The sequence below is a fragment of the Pelodiscus sinensis genome, chromosome 30 (assembly GCF_049634645.1).
Source record: "Pelodiscus sinensis isolate JC-2024 chromosome 30, ASM4963464v1, whole genome shotgun sequence".
Lineage (NCBI taxonomy): Eukaryota > Metazoa > Chordata > Testudines > Trionychidae > Pelodiscus > Pelodiscus sinensis.
In genome coordinates this window covers 2,342,153-2,362,393 of record NC_134740.1, presented here as the reverse complement: position 1 = coordinate 2,362,393, position 20,241 = coordinate 2,342,153, and the positions used below count along the sequence as shown (strand labels likewise).

Sequence of the window (20,241 nt, the reverse complement as noted above, 5' to 3'; positions counted from 1 at the left end):
GACACCAGGCCAGGACCGGAGCAGAGAGGAAACCTCCCGCTAGGTGGGTGTAGCCGGAGAATTGCCCCGTGGGCACCTTGGCCCATGGCCAATCTCCAGTGGGCGTTACAAAGCAGACGTGTACGTGGGGCCCTGTGATTGGCTGGACCTGCCTCCACTCTGCTCCGCCTGGTCCATATAAGCCTCAGACCGGAGGGAGCGGCTCCGTGCCTGGCCCGGGATGGCTCTGATGATGCAGCTCTTGGTTCTGGGTCTGCTCCCCTGGGCCTTCCTCCTGCCCCCTGGGGGCTGGGCTGGTGAGTGGGGGAAGGGCACTGGGGGTGAGCAGGGTGGGAGCTGTGGGGTAAGTGAGGGTCTTCCCCTGCCCCGCCTGGGGCCGAGGGGCTATTGGGACCCCTGCAGCCTCCCCTGAGTATCTCTGGGGCTCTCCGCCTATGGGGCGTGTGGATCGGCTTGTTGAGGGCTTCTGTGGGACCCCACGCCGAGCCGTGTGTCCTACTTGGAGACGCAATGAGCTGCCAGCAGGGTGTCTAGGGAGAGATGCTAGGAGCAATTGGTGGAGCGGGGCAAGAGCAGGGAGCTAAGGGGAAGGGCTCGGACCTAAGAAACTTGGGATCCTTTCCCAGCTCAGCATCTCTGGGGGGAATTTAAACGTCTCTGGGGCTTTTATTTCCATGATTTGCTGACGGGAATCAGGCACCCAAACCCCTTAGGAGCGCACAGTGAAAGGTCCCTGACCTGGGTCTAGCTCCCGCAGTGAAGCCAATCACTTCCGTTCCTTAATGGGGAGAACTTGCACCACTCCCGCCCGCCCGCCGGGATCCGAGCAGATCCCAGGAGATTTGTGGTTTTCCCGAGGGACATTCTCCCTTTGCATGTTCAACCCCATCACTGACCTTTACTTCAGCCGCCAAAGCCTGACCATTGTCCTGTCGACATCTCCCAGCACGGGCGGGGAAGAGCCGGGGGCACACGAGAAAAGCTCAGCCAGGACGGAGGGGGAAGGGGCTCCCTGGGGGAGGGTTCGTTCAGTAAAACCACTTCCCCTGGCAGCCGTATTGTGGTGAGTCGGGCGGGGAGCAGCGGGCGGGTGGAGACGCAGCCACACAAGCCCCGTCCGTGCCCTGCTGGGGACGGTCCAGACCCCACAGAGCTGAGCACGCAAGGCAGGGTGACGAGTGCCCCACTCTTGGGGCGGTTCGCACTGATTTCCCCTCCCTGTACCCGGCCAGATGAAAGCTCCAGATCTCCCCTCCAGCCCCACGGGGGGCCCAATGTAGGGCAGAGCTGAGCAGGTGGTACGGAGGGATGCAGAGACCTGGATCCCCCAAGCAGAGAATCACAGCGGCCCTTTCTATGGCCCTGTTCTGCCCCCAGGGGAGATCGTCGGGGGAAGGGAAGCCAAGCCCCACTCCAGGCCCTACATGGTCTACCTGGAAATACGACGTGGAAAGAAGACTAGTAGCTGTGGCGGGTTTCTGGTGGCGAAGGATTTTGTGCTGACGGCCGCTCACTGCAAGGGAGAGTAAGTGCCTCTGGACAGGGACGCGGTGGTGGGGGTGGGGTGGAGTCATCAGGGGAGGGGGACCTGGGAGCTCTGGTGCCGGCTTGGGACACAGAGGTCGGTCAGGGGGTGGCCAGGCCTCTGCAACCCACGGCCCAGCCCCTTGCCCAGCCTAGGGCAGGGAGGGTGCAGGGGTATCACCCCAGGGCAGCTAAGTACGGACTGAGCCTGGATTGAGATGGGAAGGGGGAGTTGAATGGGATGAAGGGGAGGGCTGGAATCTGAGACACGCCCTGAGAGCCCCGGGCTGCCCCGCCCCTGCAAGGTCAGAATTTAAGGGTCAGAAACACACACGTCGGAGCCCTTCCCCTAACGCCCCACGTGCTGCTCTCGGCTTTTACAGCAACATCACTGTCACCCTGGGAGCCCACAACATCGACAAACGGGAACCGAGCCAGCAAGTGATCCGAGTGCGACAACAGATCCCCCACACGGAGTACAATGATAAACCTCATAATAACGATGTCATGATACTGCAGGTACCACTCCACCCCACCCTCCACCCCCAGCAACCTCACACTGCTGCAGGTACCGCCCCATCCCATCCCCCACCCCCAGTGACCTCACACTGCTGCAGGTACCGCCCCATCCCATCCCCCACCCCCAGTGACCTCACACTGCTGCAGGTACCGCCCCATCCCATCCCCCACCCCCAGTGACCTCACACTGCTGCAGGTACCGCCCCATCCCATCCCCCACCCCCAGTGACCTCACACTGCTGCAGGTACCGCCCCCATCCCATCCCCCACCCCCAGTGACCTCACACTGCTGCAGGTACCACCCCCATCCCATCCCCCACCCTCAGTGACCTCACACTGCTGCAGGTACCACCCCATCCCATCCCCCACCCCCAGTGACCTCACACTGCTGCAGGTACCGCCCCATCCCATCCCCTACCCCCAGTGACCTCACACTGCTGCAGGTACCACCCCCATCCCCTCCCCCACCCCCAGTGACCTCACACTGCTGCAGGTACCGCCCCCATCCCATCCCCCACCCCCAGTGACCTCACACTGCTGCAGGTACCGCCCCATCCCATCCCCCACCCCCAGTGACCTCACACTGCTGCAGGTACCGCCCCATCCCATCCCCCACCCCCAGTGACCTCACACTGCTGCAGGTACCGCCCCATCCCATCCCCCACCCCCAGTGACCTCACACTGCTGCAGGTACCGCCCCATCCCATCCCCCACCCCCAGTGACCTCACACTGCTGCAGGTACCGCCCCCATCCCATCCCCCACCCCCAGTGACCTCACACTGCTGCAGGTACCGCCCCATCCCATCCCCTACCCCCAGTGACCTCACACTGCTGCAGGTACCGCCCCATCCCATCCCCCACCCCCAGTGACCTCACACTGCTGCAGGTACCGCCCCATCCCATCCCCCGCCCCCAGTGACCTCACACTGCTGCAGGTACCGCCCCATCCCATCCCCCGCCCCCAGTGACCTCACACTGCTGCAGGTACCGCCCCATCCCATCCCCCACCCCCAGTGACCTCACACTGCTGCAGGTACCGCCCCATCCCATCCCCCACCCCCAGTGACCTCACACTGCTGCAGGTACCACCCCCATCCCATCCCCCACCCCCAGTGACCTCACACTGCTGCAGGTACCGCCCCATCCCATCCCCCACCCCCAGTGACCTCACACTGCTGCAGGTACCACCCCCATCCCATCCCCCGCCCCCAGTGACCTCACACTGCTGCAGGTACCGCCCCATCCCATCCCCACCCCCAGTGACCTCACACTGCTGCAGGTACCACCCCCATCCCATCCCCCACCCCCAGTGACCTCACACTGCTGCAGGTACCACCCCCATCCCATCCCCCACCCCCAGTGACCTCACACTGCTGCAGGTAACGCCCCCATCCCATCCCCCTCGCCCAGTGACCTCACACTGCTACCGGTACCGCCCCCATCGTATGATGTCTATGTCTTTTCCCTTTAGCGCGACCCTCATGTTTATCTTTATCTTTCCTATGTCACAGCTGGCGAAGGCTGCGAAGCTGAACAAATTTGTGAAGACCATCGCCCTGCCTGAAAGCAATGGAAGGATGCAGCCCGAGACCATGTGCAGTGTGGCCGGCTGGGGCCGCACGATCGCTAAGAATAGTTCATCAGCTGCCAACGCGCTGCGGGAGGTGGACGTGGAGGTGCTGGAGGATGACAAGTGCTCGGGGTATCGTCGCTACGACCCGGCGACCATGCTGTGTGCAGGGCAGGCACAGAAGGGCAAAGATTCTGCAAAGGTAAATGTGATCCTGGCTTGAAGCTCTTCGTGCATCGCTGCTCCGAGGGCGTGTGTGGGGGATCGGGCTGAGACAATTGGGCCAGGCTTGGCAGGGGCCAGGGAGGGGCTTGGTCTCATCGGGGTTTCACTGAGCCGTTTTCCCTCCATGGTCTGGTTTCCACTGCAGGGCGACTCCGGTGGCCCCCTGGTGTGCAGGGGTAAGGCCCAGGGCATCGTCTCCTGGGGGCCCTACACCCCCCCGGGAGTGTACACGAGAGTCTCCACTTTCCTCAGCTGGATCCACAAGAACATGCATCGGCTGCAGCCCAGAGCCCTGTCCAGGGTCCCTGCATAGCCCGGCTCTGCCTCGCTCCTGTGCCTTGGAGAGGCCCAGACGTCAGGCCTGCTCGGCAGAGGGGCTGAACGCCCCACAGCCCAGCCTGAGTTTCCTCCCCCTTGCAAGCTGCAGTCCCCTCCCCCAACCACTGTTCTGCTCTGGTCGTGCCTAACCCATCAGGAGACTTAAAATCCATGTTCAGGGCCGGGTGCCCCTTGGCCAGGGATCGGCTGGGTCATGTTCATGAAAAGCCAAATTCTAGGATGACCGGGCGGGTTGAAGCTCTCCCCGGTGTGAGCCAGGTGAGTGACAGCTAGTGGGAGCTCTTCCCTGTAACGTCCACCAGCACATTCCTGCTGGAATCGCCCCCAGCCCTGCCCTCTTGGGGCCTTCCCCACACGCTAGCCCCCTGGAGTCGCTTCTGCCTGTCCCAAACACACCCGGTTCCGGAGGAGGCCAGGCCGGCGGGAGGGGAACTCCGGGATGTCTGCACTGAACTACTGCAGATCAAACATCGGCCCTGATCCGCCCCTGCCCAGCTCCCCTGCCCGGCTGCATTTCGCTGCCTGCTCCGTAGCCAGCCAGTAATAAAGTGAAGTTATAAAAAATGGCTCCTGACTGACGCATCCACCCAGAGCTTTGCCATCCAGAGCAGCGGCTGGACCTGCCCAGGCCAGGAGGGAAGGGACCTTACAGGCAGGCCGGGCTGGTGGTTAATGCTCTTGGCTGGGCCCCAGCACACCTGGGATCAGCGATGTCATGGGCCACGAGGGTCTGGGGGTGGGACCTGCACCCCTCGAGGGTGAGACAGACACGAAGGTTACTCAGGGGAGAAAAGCTGCTTGTGCCCCAGTGATGGGCCAGGCCAGAGGGCTCCTCACAGCCCCAGAGCAGAGACCTTCCCAAACAGGCCACACACCAGTCACACCGAGCGCTTCAGATGCCAGTCCGGGCAGTAGGAAGCCTGAGCAAAACCCCTTGGACACCCCAGCTCTCCCTGTGCCACAATCAGCCCCGGGCCTTACCCACAGTTAAGGGGTTATAGATCCCAATCGACCTACCCCGAATGATCTTTGGGTCTTTCTGGTCCCAAAGAACCCGCCACACATCCTCGGTCAGATTCCACTCTGCATCTCGCCCACTGGAGCACGCTGGGCCAATCCCTGAGAAGCTACAATCTGTGTGAACAAAGGAGAGGAGAGGCTGAGAGCGAGGTCGTTAAGGAGAATGTGTCACATACACCAACGACGCGGTTCTCGATGCAGGCTCGGAGCAGAGATGTTACAACCTGCTGGCTTAAAAGTCTCCGGAGTCCATCCCTTGTCCCTGGAGTCCCGTTAATTAGCATCGTCCAACTGAACCATTGTTCTGTACAAGAGAGAGTGAAGGTCGGAGCAGCACATTCATAACCCCACATACAGACCTGACACAGGGACATGAATAGCATACGCAGAGCAGTAGAACATGAGCTTTCATTCGACACCTCACACGGCCCCCTTTGTGCAGACATTGGGGCAACCACCCTCTCTGATCCATAGGCGCAGCAATGATCTGGTTGCTCCTTTTAAAATCCAGTAACGTGACAGCCATTACTTGTCCTGACCCCTGAGGCTGCTACATCTGGAACAGAAATAGGTTTGACAAAGCTCTAGCTGCAAAAAATCAACTCTTCTACTTCCTACCCACCCACCTGTCTGTCCATCCATGAATCCATCCACCCATCCCTACATCTCTATTTAGTCTGTCTCAATCTAGGTGTGTCACTGACCTATTATCTATCTTCCTATCTATCTAGAGGAGGTGTATGGAGATAGATGGATTGGACCTACATCTCTTAGCCTTGTCCCCTGTCCATGGGGCACCAGATCTGTCTGGGGTCAGACCCAGACCCTCTCCCTGGGGAAGGGAGATACACACACAAACACACACACACACGCACACACACACACACACACACGTGAGCATCATAAGTCCAGCAATTCCTGCAACCCATCTCCTGGCCAACATTGGAAAAGATCTCAGAGTCCTGGTGCGATGGGCCCGGCGCTGGCAGGGCTGGGGAGATGGGATTAGAATGGATGTGTGGGGATCCCATGGAAACCAGAATAGATCTCTGTCAATGGGGGTGGATCTAAAATGAATCTTAGGGTATGTCTACACTACAAAGTTAATTTGAACTAACAGACATCTAGCCCAGTAGCCTGTATGCCCACATTGGCCAGTGCCAGGTGCCCCGGAGGGGGCGGGCCAAAGCCGATGATCAGATAGAACACCGTGACCCTGGGATTGAAGAGGAACATTAACTGCTTAACACCCGACAAAGCCAATTTCCCCTGCTTTTGACATCCGCATTTACACATCGAAAGCTATGGAAAGGACACATCCAGCCCGCATTAATATGGGTTCTACAATTGGCAGTGAACTGGTTTTGCTGTATTATAGACCTTGGAATCTCTTACTTTCACTGCAACCCATCTGATGAAGTGGGTTTTACAGAACAGCTCATGATAATATACATTATAAAACATAGATCGTTGTCAGTCTCGAGGGTATGTCTACACTACAAAGTTAGTTCGAACTAACTTAGTTCGAATTAGTTAATTCGAACTAAGCTAATTCAAACTAACGGATCCAGACTAAAAAACTAGTTCGAATTAGCATTTTGCTAATTCGAACTAGCATGTCCACATTAAGTGGACCCTGAACCAGGCTTAAGGATGGCTGGAAGCAGTGCCGGCAGGGCATCAGAGGAGGACTTAGAGCATGGAGATGCTGTCTCAGGCTAGCCGAGGGCTGTGCTTAAAGGGTCCCGCCCCCCACCCCGGACAGACAGTTCTCAGGGGTGCCCCGCTTGCAAAGCAGTCCTGGCTTGGATTGCCCGGAATACCCACACTGGGCATATCACAGCACTCGGCCATCAGCCCGGCTGCACTTGCCGCAGGCTGCCATCTGGGGAGAGGGGGCAATTGGGGGGCTGCAGGAGAGCTTCCACCCCAAAAGCCCGCAGAGCAAGCCCAGTCCTCCCCATTGGGGGCTCGTACCCCATTCCTCCCTCACCTCCTTCCACTTACCCTTCCCTAGCCCCCCTTCCTGACGTACAAAATAAAGGACAATTGTGTTCACAAATGGAATCTGTCTTTATTGAACAAACCTGGGGGAGACTGGGAAAAGGAGGTGGGAGAGGGCAAGAGAGAGGGTGGGAGAGGGGAGGGCAACTACAATGATCAGGGGTTGGGAACAGGTCCCATATGAAGAGAGGCTAAAGAGACTGGAACTTCTCAGCTTAGAAAAGAGGAGACGGAGGGGGGACAGGATAGAGGTCTCTAAAAGCAGGAGTTGGGTGGAGAGGGTGCATACAGAATAGTTCTTCATTAGTTCCCATAAAGAAGGACTAGAGGACACCAAAGGACAGGAATGGGTAGCAGGCTTCAAACTAGTAACAGAAAGTTGTTCTTCACAAAGCAAAGAGTCAACCTGTGGAACTCCTTGCTGCAGGAGGCTGTGAAGGCTAGAACTAGAACAGAGTTTAAAGGGAAGTGAGATCAAGTGATGGAGGTTGGGTCCATGGAGTGGTATTAGCCAGGGGGTAGGAGTGGTGTCCCTGCCCAAGGTTTGTGGAAGGCTGGAGAGGGATGGCATGAGACAAATGGCTTGGTCACTGTCTTCGGTCCATCCCCTCCAGGGTCCCTAGGGTTGGCCGCTGTCGGCAGACAGGCTACTGGGCTAGATGGACCTTTGGTCTGACCCAGGACGGCCATTGTAAGCTCAGGGCTCAGGGTCGGGGGTCTCAGTGGACCCCCTTGATTTTCATGCACACCTGGTCCTGGGTGGGCAGGCTGGCAGCTCTCCTGCCCTAGACGGCCGCTTTCCTGTGCCTAGTGCGGAGGTCGTGGACGAGGTCCATGATGTCTGCACTAGCCCAGGCGGGTGCCCGCCTCTTGCGGTCACGGGCAAGCTCCCGGGAGCCGCCAGCCTGGTCCCGGGAAGAGGGGGAGGGCTGGGGGGCATCGGGTGGCTGGCTCGATCCGTGCCAGGTGCAGGGTCTGCTGGCTGGGTGCTGGCAGGCTTGCACCTGGCACGGGCACCGTAGCCAGACCGTGCCCCTTTAAGGGGTCTGGGGCCGGGAGGGGGGCAGTAGAGTTGCCCTGGTGTTGGCCAGAGTGGCCACCAGGGAAAGCTGGGGAGGGCTAGCCTCCCACTAGTTCGAATTAAGGGGCTACACAGCCCTTAATTCGAACTAGTAAATTCGAACTAGGCTTAATCCTCGTAAAATGAGGTTTTCCTAGTTTGAACTAAGCGCTCCGTTAGTTCGATTTAAATTCGAACTAACAGAGTGCTAGTGTAGTGCCTATGAAAGTTAGTTTGAACTAACGTCTGTTAGTTCGAACTAACTTTGTAGTGTAGACATCCCCTGTTTCTCTGAAAGTGGATGATGGGGAGGGATTACCTATTCTGTTCCCTCCCTCTGGGGCATCTGGCATTGGCCACTATCAGCAAACAGGACCCTGAGCTGGATAGGCCTTTGGTCTGACCGGGTCTGGCCATTCTCATTCAAAATCAGTCTTCATGGCTTACTGAGGGCCTGTGCTTCTTCAGATAATCAAGGTGAGAGTTTATTTAAGGCCTGGTCTGCACTAGGAGCTTAGGTCAAATTTAGCCACCTTGGGTCAATTTTCTAAACAATGAGTCCACACTGCCAAAGCTGGTCCCACACTGCAACTTGAGACCTTTGTTCCCCATTCTGCCGTTTGACACCCCTGAGAACAGCCTCTCTCCAATTTCTGTCTACCCTTCAGGTAGAATCCTAGAGCACTAGAACTGGAAGGGATCTCGAGAGGTCATCGAGTCCAGTCCCTGCCCTCACAGCAGGACCAAGCTCCGTCTACACCATCCCTGACAGATGCCCATCCAAGCTGCTCTTCAATCTCTCCAGAGATGGGGATTCCACAACCTCCCTGGGCAATTTATTCCAGCGTTTCACCACCCGGACAGGTAGGAACTTTTTCCCAACGACCAACCTAAACCTCCCTTGCTGCAGTTTAAGCCCATTGCTTCTATTCCTGTCCTCAGAAGCAAAGGAGAATGATTTTTCTCCCTCCTCCTTGTGGCACCCTTTTAAATACCTGAAAACCGCTACCATGGGTGGTTGAAGGCTGCTCTCAAATCCCTCCCTCTTGCTTCTCTTCTGCAGATTAAACAAGCCCCAATCCCTCAGCCTCTCCTCGTAGATCATGTGCTCCAGCCACGTAATCGTTTTGTTGCCCTCCTCCAATGTGTCCACATCCCTTCTGTAACAGGGGGGCTGGAATCGGATGCAATACTCCAGATGGGGCCTCTTCCAGCTTTAGGCGTCTATGATTTTATGAGAGACTGTTGTCGTTCATGGTAGAGATGATGGACTGCCATTTATGGTAAATTTTTATATTCACGTCAGCCAAAGAATGAAGAAACAAGCTTATCTTTAAAACAGTTAGAAGGGATACTTATCTACTTCCTTCACACGGGGGTCTTCTAGGAGCAAGAAGGGAAGCGGATGTGTTAATGCACACATTCGGTCCTTTATTATAAAACAACTCTTTCAACGTTTTTTTTAATACAAAAACCAGACTAAATGACTTATAACCCGCAAAACTGCTACGTCTTCACAACTGACATATCAGTAAGCAGGGATCAATCTTCCTACATTTTGATTGTACTAAATTAAAATCTCCGTGTGTTCAGTAAAACTTGGCAGCCTTGTAGTCTTAGAGCAATTTTTTTTTTAAGAATAACCCATGTAAACTCCCTTTTATGGACAGTGTTCATATTCCACTTAGTTGGTTTTCAGGTTCTTTTAAAAAAGGCCAGGCCAGTGTATCTTAAACAAGCGTCTGTCACTGAACTTGCACAAAATATTCCCAAACAAGAGACTTTTGGTCATAGCTCGGTTCAAACTGGTTTACACGGTTCGCTCAAGGCTTGTGTGTCTTCAGATAATCAACGTGGGTGTTTATCTTAGAAGAAATGGCTCCTAGTTTTCAATTATATAGGTTTCCCTTCCATTTTTGGAAGTAGCTAATTTTTGTAGAAGTTGCCTTCTTAGGCTGTGTCCAGACTCAGGGGTTTTTTCGGGAAAAGTAGCCTTTTCCCGAAAAAACTTCCCCTGCGTCCAGACTCAAGCCGCGTTCTTTCGAAATTAATTCGAAAGAACGCGGCTTTTCTTTCGATGGCGGTAAACCTCAATTTACGAGGAAGAACGCCTTCTTTCGAAAGTTCCTCTTTCGAAAGAAGGCGTTCTTCAATGTAAATAGGGCGTCTTCGAAAGAGAGCATCCAGACTCACTGGATGCTTTCTTTCGAAAAAGCAAGCCGCTTTTTCGAAATTTCTCCGTGCAGTCTAGACGCTCTCTTTCGAAAGAGGCTCTTTCGAAAGATGCTTTCGAAAGAGCCTCTTTCAAAAGAAGCCTGCAGTCTAGACATAGCCTCAGTGTCATGCACTGTACAAACCTGCAGGTTGTTTTGAATGTTTTGTGTCAGTACTGGGGAAAGTTCTTTCCCAGTTTACAAAGGCTAGAGGGTCCGTATTTTTCAACGTGAGATTGTCGGTGGCTGTATCTTCGAAGAGGGGCCGTTGGCTATAAAAGTTGCATACTTGCTCTATAGCACTTTTCTTCTAGCAAAAGCTGAAGAAGTGAGTGAGGATTTCATTGTGGGACAGAGGCCGTCTGTGTTGGGAAGGTGTCTTGTTGTATTCACAGTTAGACAAAGAATCAAGAAACAAGATTCTCTTCAAAGCTGTTAGAAGGGAGTTTTATCTACTTCCTTCGCATGGTTGTCTGCGAGCGACGGAAAGGGAGGGGGACCTCGTATTACCTAATTTCTCTCCTTCCTGGCAAAAGAGCTCTTTAAATAATTATTTTATATCAAAGCCGTACTAAATAACGTCGGATGGGTAATACTGCGATGGCGTCACAATTGATGGATCTGTAAACAGGTGTGGATTTTCTTTAATTGTGATTAGATCGTTTTGATTCGCTGCTGTTCAGTAATATTTGGCAGCCCTCTAGACTGACGGCGAATTTTTTACATGACACACACAGGGGGACTCCCCTACGTGGCGCCCGTTTTCATGTTCTACTCACGTCTTCTCCTGGTTCCTTGAAAAACTTTGTTACAAGACTAGTCTAGTGCAATGGTAGGCAATAAAACGGAGGTGGTTCTTCAGAGTTAGCCCCTGATGGGCCACTGCTGCTGTATTTACCTGCACCCCTGTAGGTACGGGCAATTGAAGCTCCCATTGGCTGCAAAGGATGATCCATGGCCAATAGGAGCTGATTGCTGGTACCAGCAGAGGCGTAGGTAAATACAGGGGTAGGGACCCGCAGGTGCTAACCCTGGCAGACTGGATCTGGCCCGTGGGCTGCAATTTGGCTAGAATATCTTACGCATGCTTAGGTCACCAAACGTCTAAAACATATTCCTAAAAAAGAGACTTCGCTCTGTTACAGCTCGTTTAGAGCTTGCGTTTATGATTGACGGAGGGCTTGAGTTCCTTCACGTATCCAGCTTGGTGTTTATCTCAAAAGTGTCTCCTTCTTGTAAAATACAAAGTTTTCCCTTTACAGTTGAAAAAAGTCACTAACTGTTGTGTCAGCTGCTTTCTTCGTGTCATCCAGTAGAAAACCTGCTACTGGTGGCTCTTTTGAACTTTTATTGTCCATGATGGGAAAAGGACTTTCATGCTTGAAAAAGTTTACGGCTCATGTCATTTTATGGCGTGTGGTCTCTTGCAATGATTGTGGGTTTGTTGAATTTTAGCTTTTTTCTTCATTCAGGGCACAGTCAACCTGTGGAACTCCTTGCCAGAAGATGTGGTGAAGGCCAGAACTTTAACAGGGTTCAACAAAGAGCTAGATAGATTCATGGAGGTTAGGACTGATATCCCTAACCTCTGTTTCTCTGGAAGTGGGTAGGATCATGTGAGGATTACCTATTCTGTTCCCTCCCTCTGGGGCATCTGCAATTGACCACTGTCAGCAGACAGGATACTGGACTGGATGGACCTTTGGTCTGACCCAGTATGGCCATTCTTGTGTTCTTATCTTAGAAGAAGGGCCTTTGGTTGTAAAAAAAAAAAAGTCCTTACAGATGTTTTCTTTGAAGCAAATAGACCGTTGGTTGTTGGAAGCTCTATCTTTCTGATCATGGTTAGCCAAAAAATTAAGAAATGAACTTATCTTTAAAACGGTTAGAAGGGGTTTTTATCGACTTCCTTTGCACAGTTGCCTTCTGGCTCCCGAAAAGGGAGGGAGCCCTTTTGGTCTATTGAATACAGTGGTACTGGCAGGTTTTCCGCTGGATGACGCTAAGCCAACAGATCATGCAAAAACAATTAGCTACTGTGTTTCCAGATTAAAACAGTGAACCTGGCATTTTCTCCTCCCTTTCTGTTTTGACGATAAGTTCTTTTCTTAATGGTTGGGCTAAGACATCAAACCTTCAGAATCCAGGACCGCTGGTGTCAGGTTCCCAAAAGTGTGTTTGAGTAAGGAAGTTTGCTCTGTCCTTAGCCATGCTGGCCATTAGGTCACCCAGAGGAATACAGCCCAAGCTCTGAGTGTTTAGGGCCATCCCTGTGACCCAGCACCATCATACCTGTGCTCCCCCAGGTCCCTCATCTGGTGGGCTACGTACTCCCACCCCCTGGGAGAATTTCTGCCTTGGGTTGCAGGAACCCTCAGCCATTTCCCCATCCCCAGCTTGCAGCTCTGAGACACACACTGGGCAGGAAGCAGGGAGCTGAGCCAAGCCAGCAGGTGACTCAGCATCGCCCGCGTTCTCCACCAATGAGATTCTGGCACTGAGGAGACAGGTGAGCTCCAGATGGTTCCAGGTGTGCTGGGATCCAGATAGGATCCATGGAGCCCTGTTCCCGGATGCTCTTGGGACAGAGGGACTTTCCTCTAGAGGGAGGCTGTTTTTCAGACACCGCCCCCTTCCTCCTGCCCCCACAGGTCAGCAGCCTGTTGCTGAGGTTTCTGTGGGCACCTGGGTTGTGACAGCTCCCCATTTGTGCAGCCACCACGTGATCGCCGGTTTGCGGCTGGCTCTATAAAATCCCTGGGGCTGAGTCACAAGCCCTGTTGCTTTCCCCAGATGGTGACGATGCTGCTCCTGATCCTGCTGCCTGTGGCCTTTCTCCTGCCCCCTGGCGCTGGGGCTGGTGAGTGTGGGGAGGAACAGGGATTGTGGGGACAGAGTGGGGAGTTTTCTGAGTTGTGTGCAAATCCCAGCTCCTCCCCAGAGTCGGATGCAAGGACTGGCCAGGAACAAAGGGGTATTGATGGATGCAGCCCTGGCCTAATGGTTTCTGGCTGAGCCTGAGGCCTCGAAATCCTTTTTCTTAATCTCCCCTTGGTGGGAACCAGTTCTCCTGGGTGGTACCTCCAACCGAGGAGTGGGGTCTAGTGGTCAGAGCGGGGTGGGGGATGGGAAGTCAGGACTTGTAGGTCTTTGTTCCTTCTCCCTTTGTCAGTGTTGTGATTCTAAATGGATGCTCATTCGGGAAGAGTCTGTGCCAACCCGGGCACAAGGAAACCCTGATCTCTCTTGGCGTCTGGGCAGCCTTGATCCAGATTGGTGGCCCCAGATGTAAATAGCAGCAGCAGATTTTCAAAACAGCCCCTGTGATGGGTAGGAGGAATGCCGGCCGTCAAGTGAAAACAGCAGCTGTCACTTGCAGGCTGTTTGTAGCATTATCAGGACGGGTCACCTGGTAGGGAATACACTTCTCCTAAGATCTATTGGGGTTCTTTTCCTAATGACTCATTCGTTGCCCTGAATATCCCTTCCCCACCCTCTTATTAAATGGGTTTGTCAGAATCACATGATAATAATATTACTGTGAAGAATATGGGGTGCAGGATCACAGACTTAGCCGGGCAGGTAATTCCGAGGATCTCCCATAAACACTTGACTTACTGCCATGGGGGAGAGTCACAAACCCAAGAATCCTAGAACACGAGAACTGGAAGGGACCTGAAGGGGTCATCCAGTCCAGACCCCTGCCCTCATGGCAGGACCAAGTGCCATCCGGATCATCCCTGACAGGTGTCTGTACAACTTGCTCTTCGATATCTCCAGGGATGGAGATCCCACAACCCCCCTGGGCAAGTTATTCCAGTATTTCACCACTCTGACACGTAGGAACTTTTTCCTAAAGTCCAACCCAAACCTCCCTTGCTGCAGTTTAAGCCCATTGCTTCTTGTTCTATCCTCAGAGGCCAAGGAGAACAATTTTTCTCCCTTCTCCTTGTGACACCCTTTCAGGTACTTGAAAACCGCTCTCCTGTCCCCTCTCCGTCTTCTCATTTCCAAACTAAACAAGCCCAGTTCTTTCAGTCTTCCCGTCTCGCTCATGTTCTCCAGACCTTCCGTCATTCTTGTTCCTCTTCTCTGGACCTTCTCCAATTTCTCCACCACATCCTTGAAATGTGGGGCCCAGAACTGGACACAACCCTCCAACTGAGGACTAACCAGCCCAGCGTAGAGTGGAAGAATGACTGCTTGTGTCTTTCTCATCACACTCCTGTTCGTGCAGCCCAGAATCATGTTGGCTTTTTTTGCACCAGCATCACACTTGGCTTCTATTTAGCTCGTGGTCCACTCTGACCCGTAGATCCCTTTCTGCCGGACTCCTCCCTAGACCATCTCTTTCCCATTCTGTGAGGCTACGTCTACACTGGCATGATTTTCTGAAAATGCTTTTAATGGAAAAGTTTTCCATTAAAAGCATTTTCGGAAAAATCGCGTCTAGATTGGCACTGTTTGCGGAAAAGCATCCGTGGCCAATCTAGACACGGTTTTCCGCAAAAAAGCCCCAATCGCCATTTTCGCAATCGGGGCTTTTTGCGGAAAACGGTACTATGCTGTCTACACTGGCCCTTTGGCACAAAAGTCTTTCGGAAAAAGACTTTTGCCCAAACGGGAGCAGCATAGTATTTCCGGAAAAGCACTGATGATTTTATATGAGATCGTCAGTGCTTTTCCGGAAATTCAAGAGGCCAGTGTAGACAGCTGGCAAGTTTTTCTGCAAAATCAGATGATTTTGTGGAAAAACTTGCCAGTCTAGACACAGCCTGTGTGTGACACGGATGGTTCCTTCCTAACTGGAGCACTTTGTGTTTGTTCTTATTAAACGCCATCCTACTGACCTCCGACCATTTCTCCAGTTTGTCCAGATCATTTTGAATTCTGACCCTTTCCTCCAAAGCAGTTGCGAACCCTCTGGACCGTGGGTTTCAGAGGCCATGAGAGACTCACTGATGCCTCTTGAGCAGGATTGTGTTGCTTTGTGCGCTGTGTGGATCCCACCGTCCAGACACAGGAGATAACAACCCCTGCCCGGGAAGGGGGCTGACCCCAAGCTGTGGGTAGGGCCTGGGGGATGAGTCAGTCTCAGCTGGGTGAGGAGGCCAGAATGGGCTTAGAGCTGGAAAGGGGGGTTCAGGACCCAGACCCCCTTCTCCCTGAGAGAAGCCTGTTCTGGGTCCCTGCGTTATCATCTATTCTGTGCTCTGCTGTGTCCCTGTGACCCAATAAAACTTCTTTTCTACCTGCTGGCAGATATTCACGTCCAGCTGTGTACGGGGGGCAGGGCCTGAGGACCCCCACGCTCACCCCGAGACACCCTCCCCGGCCCATTCTGTGGGGAGGGTCACCAGGAGCAGGTTAAGTGTTGGAATGGGCTGAAGGAAATATTTGATCAGTTCTCGCCTCCCGGTGGGAACATTGGCCTGGCCCCCTGAGGTTGGGATTTCGAGGCCAAGGTGAGGGAAGCCAGGGCATCCAGAATTAGAAACCATCCAGTTGGGCCTCAGTTTCCCCATCGGCAGAAGGAGGGCAGAACACGTGGTTTCCGCCACGGGCAGGGGGCAGACACGGCTTTTGGAGCAATACGCCTTTAGAGAAACACACGATGTTCCACGGGACTAGAGAGTTGGAGGTCGGGCTTCGCACAGTCCACCCGCTGTGGGTTGGTGGAGAAGGAGAAGCCATTAGGGTGCGAATGCTGTCCATGCGCAGGGAGATGAGGGGGCTCTTTGTACAGTCCTAGTCTCCCCCCAGGTGAGATCATCGGGGGGCATGAAGCCGAGCCCCACTCCAGGCCCTACATGGCCCATCTGCTTATACAACGTGCAAACAAATCTAAGTGTGGTGGGTTCCTGGTGAAGCCAACTGTTGTGCTGACGGCCGCTCACTGCCAGGGAGAGTAAGTGCCTCTGGGCTGGGACATGAGGGTAGGTGGGGTCAGCGTGAGCAGGGGAGCTGGGAGCTCTGACCCCGGTGTAGCGGCAAGGGGTGGCCAGGTTGGGGGAGAAGAGCCCAGGGGTCTGATCTGCTCAAGGGGGTTTTATTGAGTCTCTAGGGGCCTCTCAACCCAAGGCCCAGCCCCAGCCTGGGTACATCAATGGGATTGTAGTGTGGGGCAGGGATGCGTCATAGACTCAAGACAGGTCTATGGGGTGTTGGGCTGGCAGGGCTGGGCATGGACCCCTGCCTGGATCAACTGGGAGGGGGGAATTGGCTGGGGGGAATGGATGCCCAAGTTCAAAGACAACAGAATGAATCTAAGATCCTGGCCCGAGAGCCCCAGGCTGCCCCGTTCCCACAAGCCCAATGTTTATGAGCCAGAAACACGTTTCTGACCCCTGCCCCTAACACCCCACGTACTGCTCTCAGCTTTCACAGAAGCATCACTGTCGTCCTGGGAGCCCATAACGTCAGCCAATGGGAACCGAGCCAGCAAGTGATCCCTGTGCAACGGCAGATCCCCCACCCACAGTACAACAGGAAGACTTTAAACAACGATATCATGATACTGCAGGTACAACCCCATCCCATCCCCCACCCCCAGTGACCTCACACTGCTGCAGGTACCGCCCCCATCCCATACCCCACCCCCAGTGACCTCACACTGCTGCAGGTACCGCCCCCATCCCATACCCCACCCCCAGTGACCTCACACTGCTGCAGGTACCACCCCATCCCATCCCCCACCCCCAGTGACCTCACACTGCTACAGGTATCACCCCCATCCCATCCCCCACCCCCAGTGACCTCACACTGCTGGAGGTACCACCCCATCCCATCCCCCACCCCCAGTGACCTCACACTGCTGCAGGTACCGCCCCATCCCATCCCCCACCCCCAGTGACCTCACATAGCTGCAGGTACCGCCCCATCCCATCCCCCACCCACAGTGACCTCACACTGCTGGAGGTACCGCCCCATCCCATCCCCCACCCCCAGTGACCTCACACTGCTGCAGGTACCGCCCCATCCCATCCCCCACCCCCAGTGACCTCACACTGCTGCAGGTACCGCCCCATCCCATCCCCCACCCCCAGTGACCTCACACTGCTGGAGGTACCGCCCCATCCCATCCCCCACCCCCAGTGACCTCACACTGCTGCAGGTACCGCCCCATCCCATCCCCCACCCCCAGTGACCTCACACTGCTGCAGGTACCGCCCCATCCCATCCCCCACCCCCAGTGACCTCACACTGCTGCAGGTACCACCCCATCCCATCCCCCACCCCCAGTGACCTCACACTGCTGCAGGTACCGCACCCATCCCATCCCCCACCCCCAGTGACCTCACACTGCTGCAGGTACCGCCCCATCCCATCCCCCACCCCCAGTGACCTCACACTGCTGCAGGTACCGCCCCATCCCATCCCCCACCCCCAGTGACCTCACACTGCTGCAGGTACCGCCCCATCCCATCCCCCACCCCCAGTGACCTCACACTGCTGCAGGTACCACCCCATCCCATCCCCCACCCCCAGTGACCTCACACTGCTGCAGGTACCACCCCATCCCATCCCCCACCCCCAGTGACCTCACACTGCTGCAGGTACCGCCTCATCCCATCCCCCACCCCCAGTGACCTCACACTGCTGCAGGTACCGCCCCATCCCATCCCTCACCCCCAGTGACCTCACACTGCTGCAGGTACCGCCCCATTGAAGCCCCCCCCTTTGTATCTTGCATTCTGATCTGCCTCCATCTACTGAAGTTCTTTCTACACGTCTTGGTCTGTTGCCTTCCCCACTGCTCTTTGCGCTGACAGCTGGGGGGGAAGGCGTGTCTGACGAGGGACGTGCAGATGATTCGTTTGACATCGAGACGGCGTGGAGTGAAGCCCCCTACAAAGTGCAGTGTGGCTGGTTGGGGCCGGACCGGCTTGATGGACAGAACTGACATCCTTCGGGAAGTAAACCTCAAAGTGATTAGTGATGAGGTGTGCAGAGAGAAGTTCAGCAACTACGTCCCCTCCAGCATGCTCTGTGCTGGGGACCCTGACGACCGCAAGTTGGCTTACATGGTAAGTGGCTTCGCTGCCTGTTGCTCCTTTTTGTTCCTGTGCTGCTTTGTGTGATCAGCCGGGTCTCCCATGGGCCCGGCATTTTCAGTGGGACCTGACCCCTCTGGATGATCAATTCCCAGTGACTCAACCTCTGTCACACCGGTGTCTTCTTCAGAGCCTTCCACCCAGGCCACCTTCACCTCCCTATGGTCAGCTACTGGCCTGGGGTGTAACAAGTCCCTTCCCTGCCTGATTCACACACCACAAGGTGACTGGGTCCCCAAAATGACGCTTGCTACCTACGCACAAGCATTGAGGCCTGGGTCTCAGCCCATGGCTGGTCTGCTCAAAGTCTAGTGATGCAGGAGGTGGAGGAGACTGGAGGCTGCCAGGCTGTTGACAAGAGACGTTTCCGAAATTTGGCCTGTCTACACGGCAGCAAATTTCGAAAAAACCTCCTCTTTCGACACATCCCTTGTTCCTTGTATGATGAGGCTTCCAGGGATGGTGAAAGAGCACAGCCGTGTTTCCCGAATTTGTATTTGGAAAAGTGGATGCGTTCCGTGGACACGGCATAGCTTTTCCATGATACCACCCAATACCTGTGCGCTACAGTTGGTGACAGATTCCTGGTGGTTCTTCCAAAGTTTCAGATCCCAGACACCTCTCTGCAGTCTCGTAGTCTACTCATCGTGTCTGATATCCTGTAGCTCACCAAGCACTACACCCAAGAGCTCCCATAGGACCAAGTCAGCATGGACAAGAGCCTGGAGTTAATTTGTCAGAGACCAAGACATTAATGACCAGGTCTACAGATGCTGGGGCTGAGCCTTAGCACAAATTTAGCCCAGCCCACAGGTGCAGATAAGCTGTTGGGTCTGACCCACTCGCTGGTATCAGCTATGCCGAAAAAGTCTCCATCACTGGCAACTTTTCATAGACTCATAGAACCACAGTTCTGGAAGAGACCTCAGAAGGTCATCAAGTCCAGTGCCCTACCCAAGGCAGGACCAATCCCAACTCAATCAACCCAGACAGGGCTTTGTCAAGCTGAGGCTTAAAAACCTCTAGGGATGGAGACTCCACTACTTCCCTAGGTAACCCAGGGTATGTCTACACTACCCTCCTAGTTCGAACTAGGAGGGTAATGTATGCATACCGCACTTGCTAATGAAGCCCGGGATTTGAATTTCCCGGGCTTCATTAGCATAAGCGGGGAGCCGCCATTTTTAAATCCCCGCTGCTTCGAACCCCGTGTAGCGCGGCTACACGGGGCTCGAACTAGGTAGTTTGGACTAGGGTCCTATTCCGAACTACCGGTACACCTCGTTTCACGAGGAGTACCGGTAGTTCGGAATAGGACCCTAGTCCGAACTACCTAGTTCGAGCCCCGTGTAGCCGCGCTACACGGGGTTCGAAGCAGCGGGGATTTAAAAATGGCGGCTCCCCGCTTATGCAAATGAAGCCCGGGAAATTCAAATCCCGGGCTTCATTAGCAAGTGCGGTATGCATACATTACCCCGCTAGTTCGAACTAGCGGGGTAGTGTAGACATACCCCCATTCCAGTGCTTCCCCACCCTCCTAGGGAAATAGTTTTTCCTAATATCCAACCTGGACCTCTCCCACCACAACTTGAGCCCATTGCTCCTTGTTCTGCCACCTGCCCCCACTGAGAACAGCCTCTCTCCAGCCTCTTTGGAACCCCCCTTCAGGAAGTTGAAGGCTGCTCTCAAATCCCCCCTCACTCTTCTCTTTT

General features: G+C 54.6%; 2 protein-coding genes across 2 annotated transcripts in view; both read left to right on the top strand.

The window, feature by feature from the left end:
- The first annotated feature begins 219 nt into the window (after positions 1-219).
- Positions 220-6,955, top strand: LOC142821329 (mast cell protease 1A-like). Its single transcript, XM_075912211.1, has 5 exons — positions 220-296; positions 1,378-1,525; positions 1,908-2,043; positions 3,556-3,816; positions 3,985-6,955. The coding sequence occupies exons 1-5, from the start codon at positions 221-223 to the stop codon at positions 4,150-4,152; spliced, it is 789 nt and encodes a 262-aa protein (XP_075768326.1). The 5' UTR covers position 220; the 3' UTR covers positions 4,153-6,955.
- A 6,313-nt stretch (positions 6,956-13,268) lies between these two features.
- LOC102463263 (duodenase-1-like) overlaps positions 13,269-20,241 on the top strand; it is a 9,123-nt gene continuing 2,150 nt past the window's right edge. Inside the window, exons 1-4 of the mRNA XM_075911894.1 lie at positions 13,269-13,335; positions 16,239-16,383; positions 16,863-16,998; positions 18,248-18,502. Of these exons, the coding sequence (XP_075768009.1) occupies positions 13,269-13,335; positions 16,239-16,383; positions 16,863-16,998; positions 18,248-18,502 (603 nt within the window). The remainder of the gene's footprint in view (positions 13,336-16,238; positions 16,384-16,862; positions 16,999-18,247; positions 18,503-20,241) is intronic.

Bases quoted from the DNA above. Each gene is read 5' to 3' on its own strand.
- LOC142821329 (XM_075912211.1), top strand. From the start codon at position 221: ATGGCTCTGATGATGCAGCTCTTGGTTCTGGGTCTGCTCCCCTGGGCC. The intron at 297-1,377 runs GTGAGTGGGGGA...TTCTGCCCCCAG, and splicing joins GCCCCCTGGGGGCTGGGCTG to GGGAGATCGTCGGGGGAAGG. The intron at 1,526-1,907 runs GTAAGTGCCTCT...CGGCTTTTACAG, and splicing joins GCCGCTCACTGCAAGGGAGA to CAACATCACTGTCACCCTGG.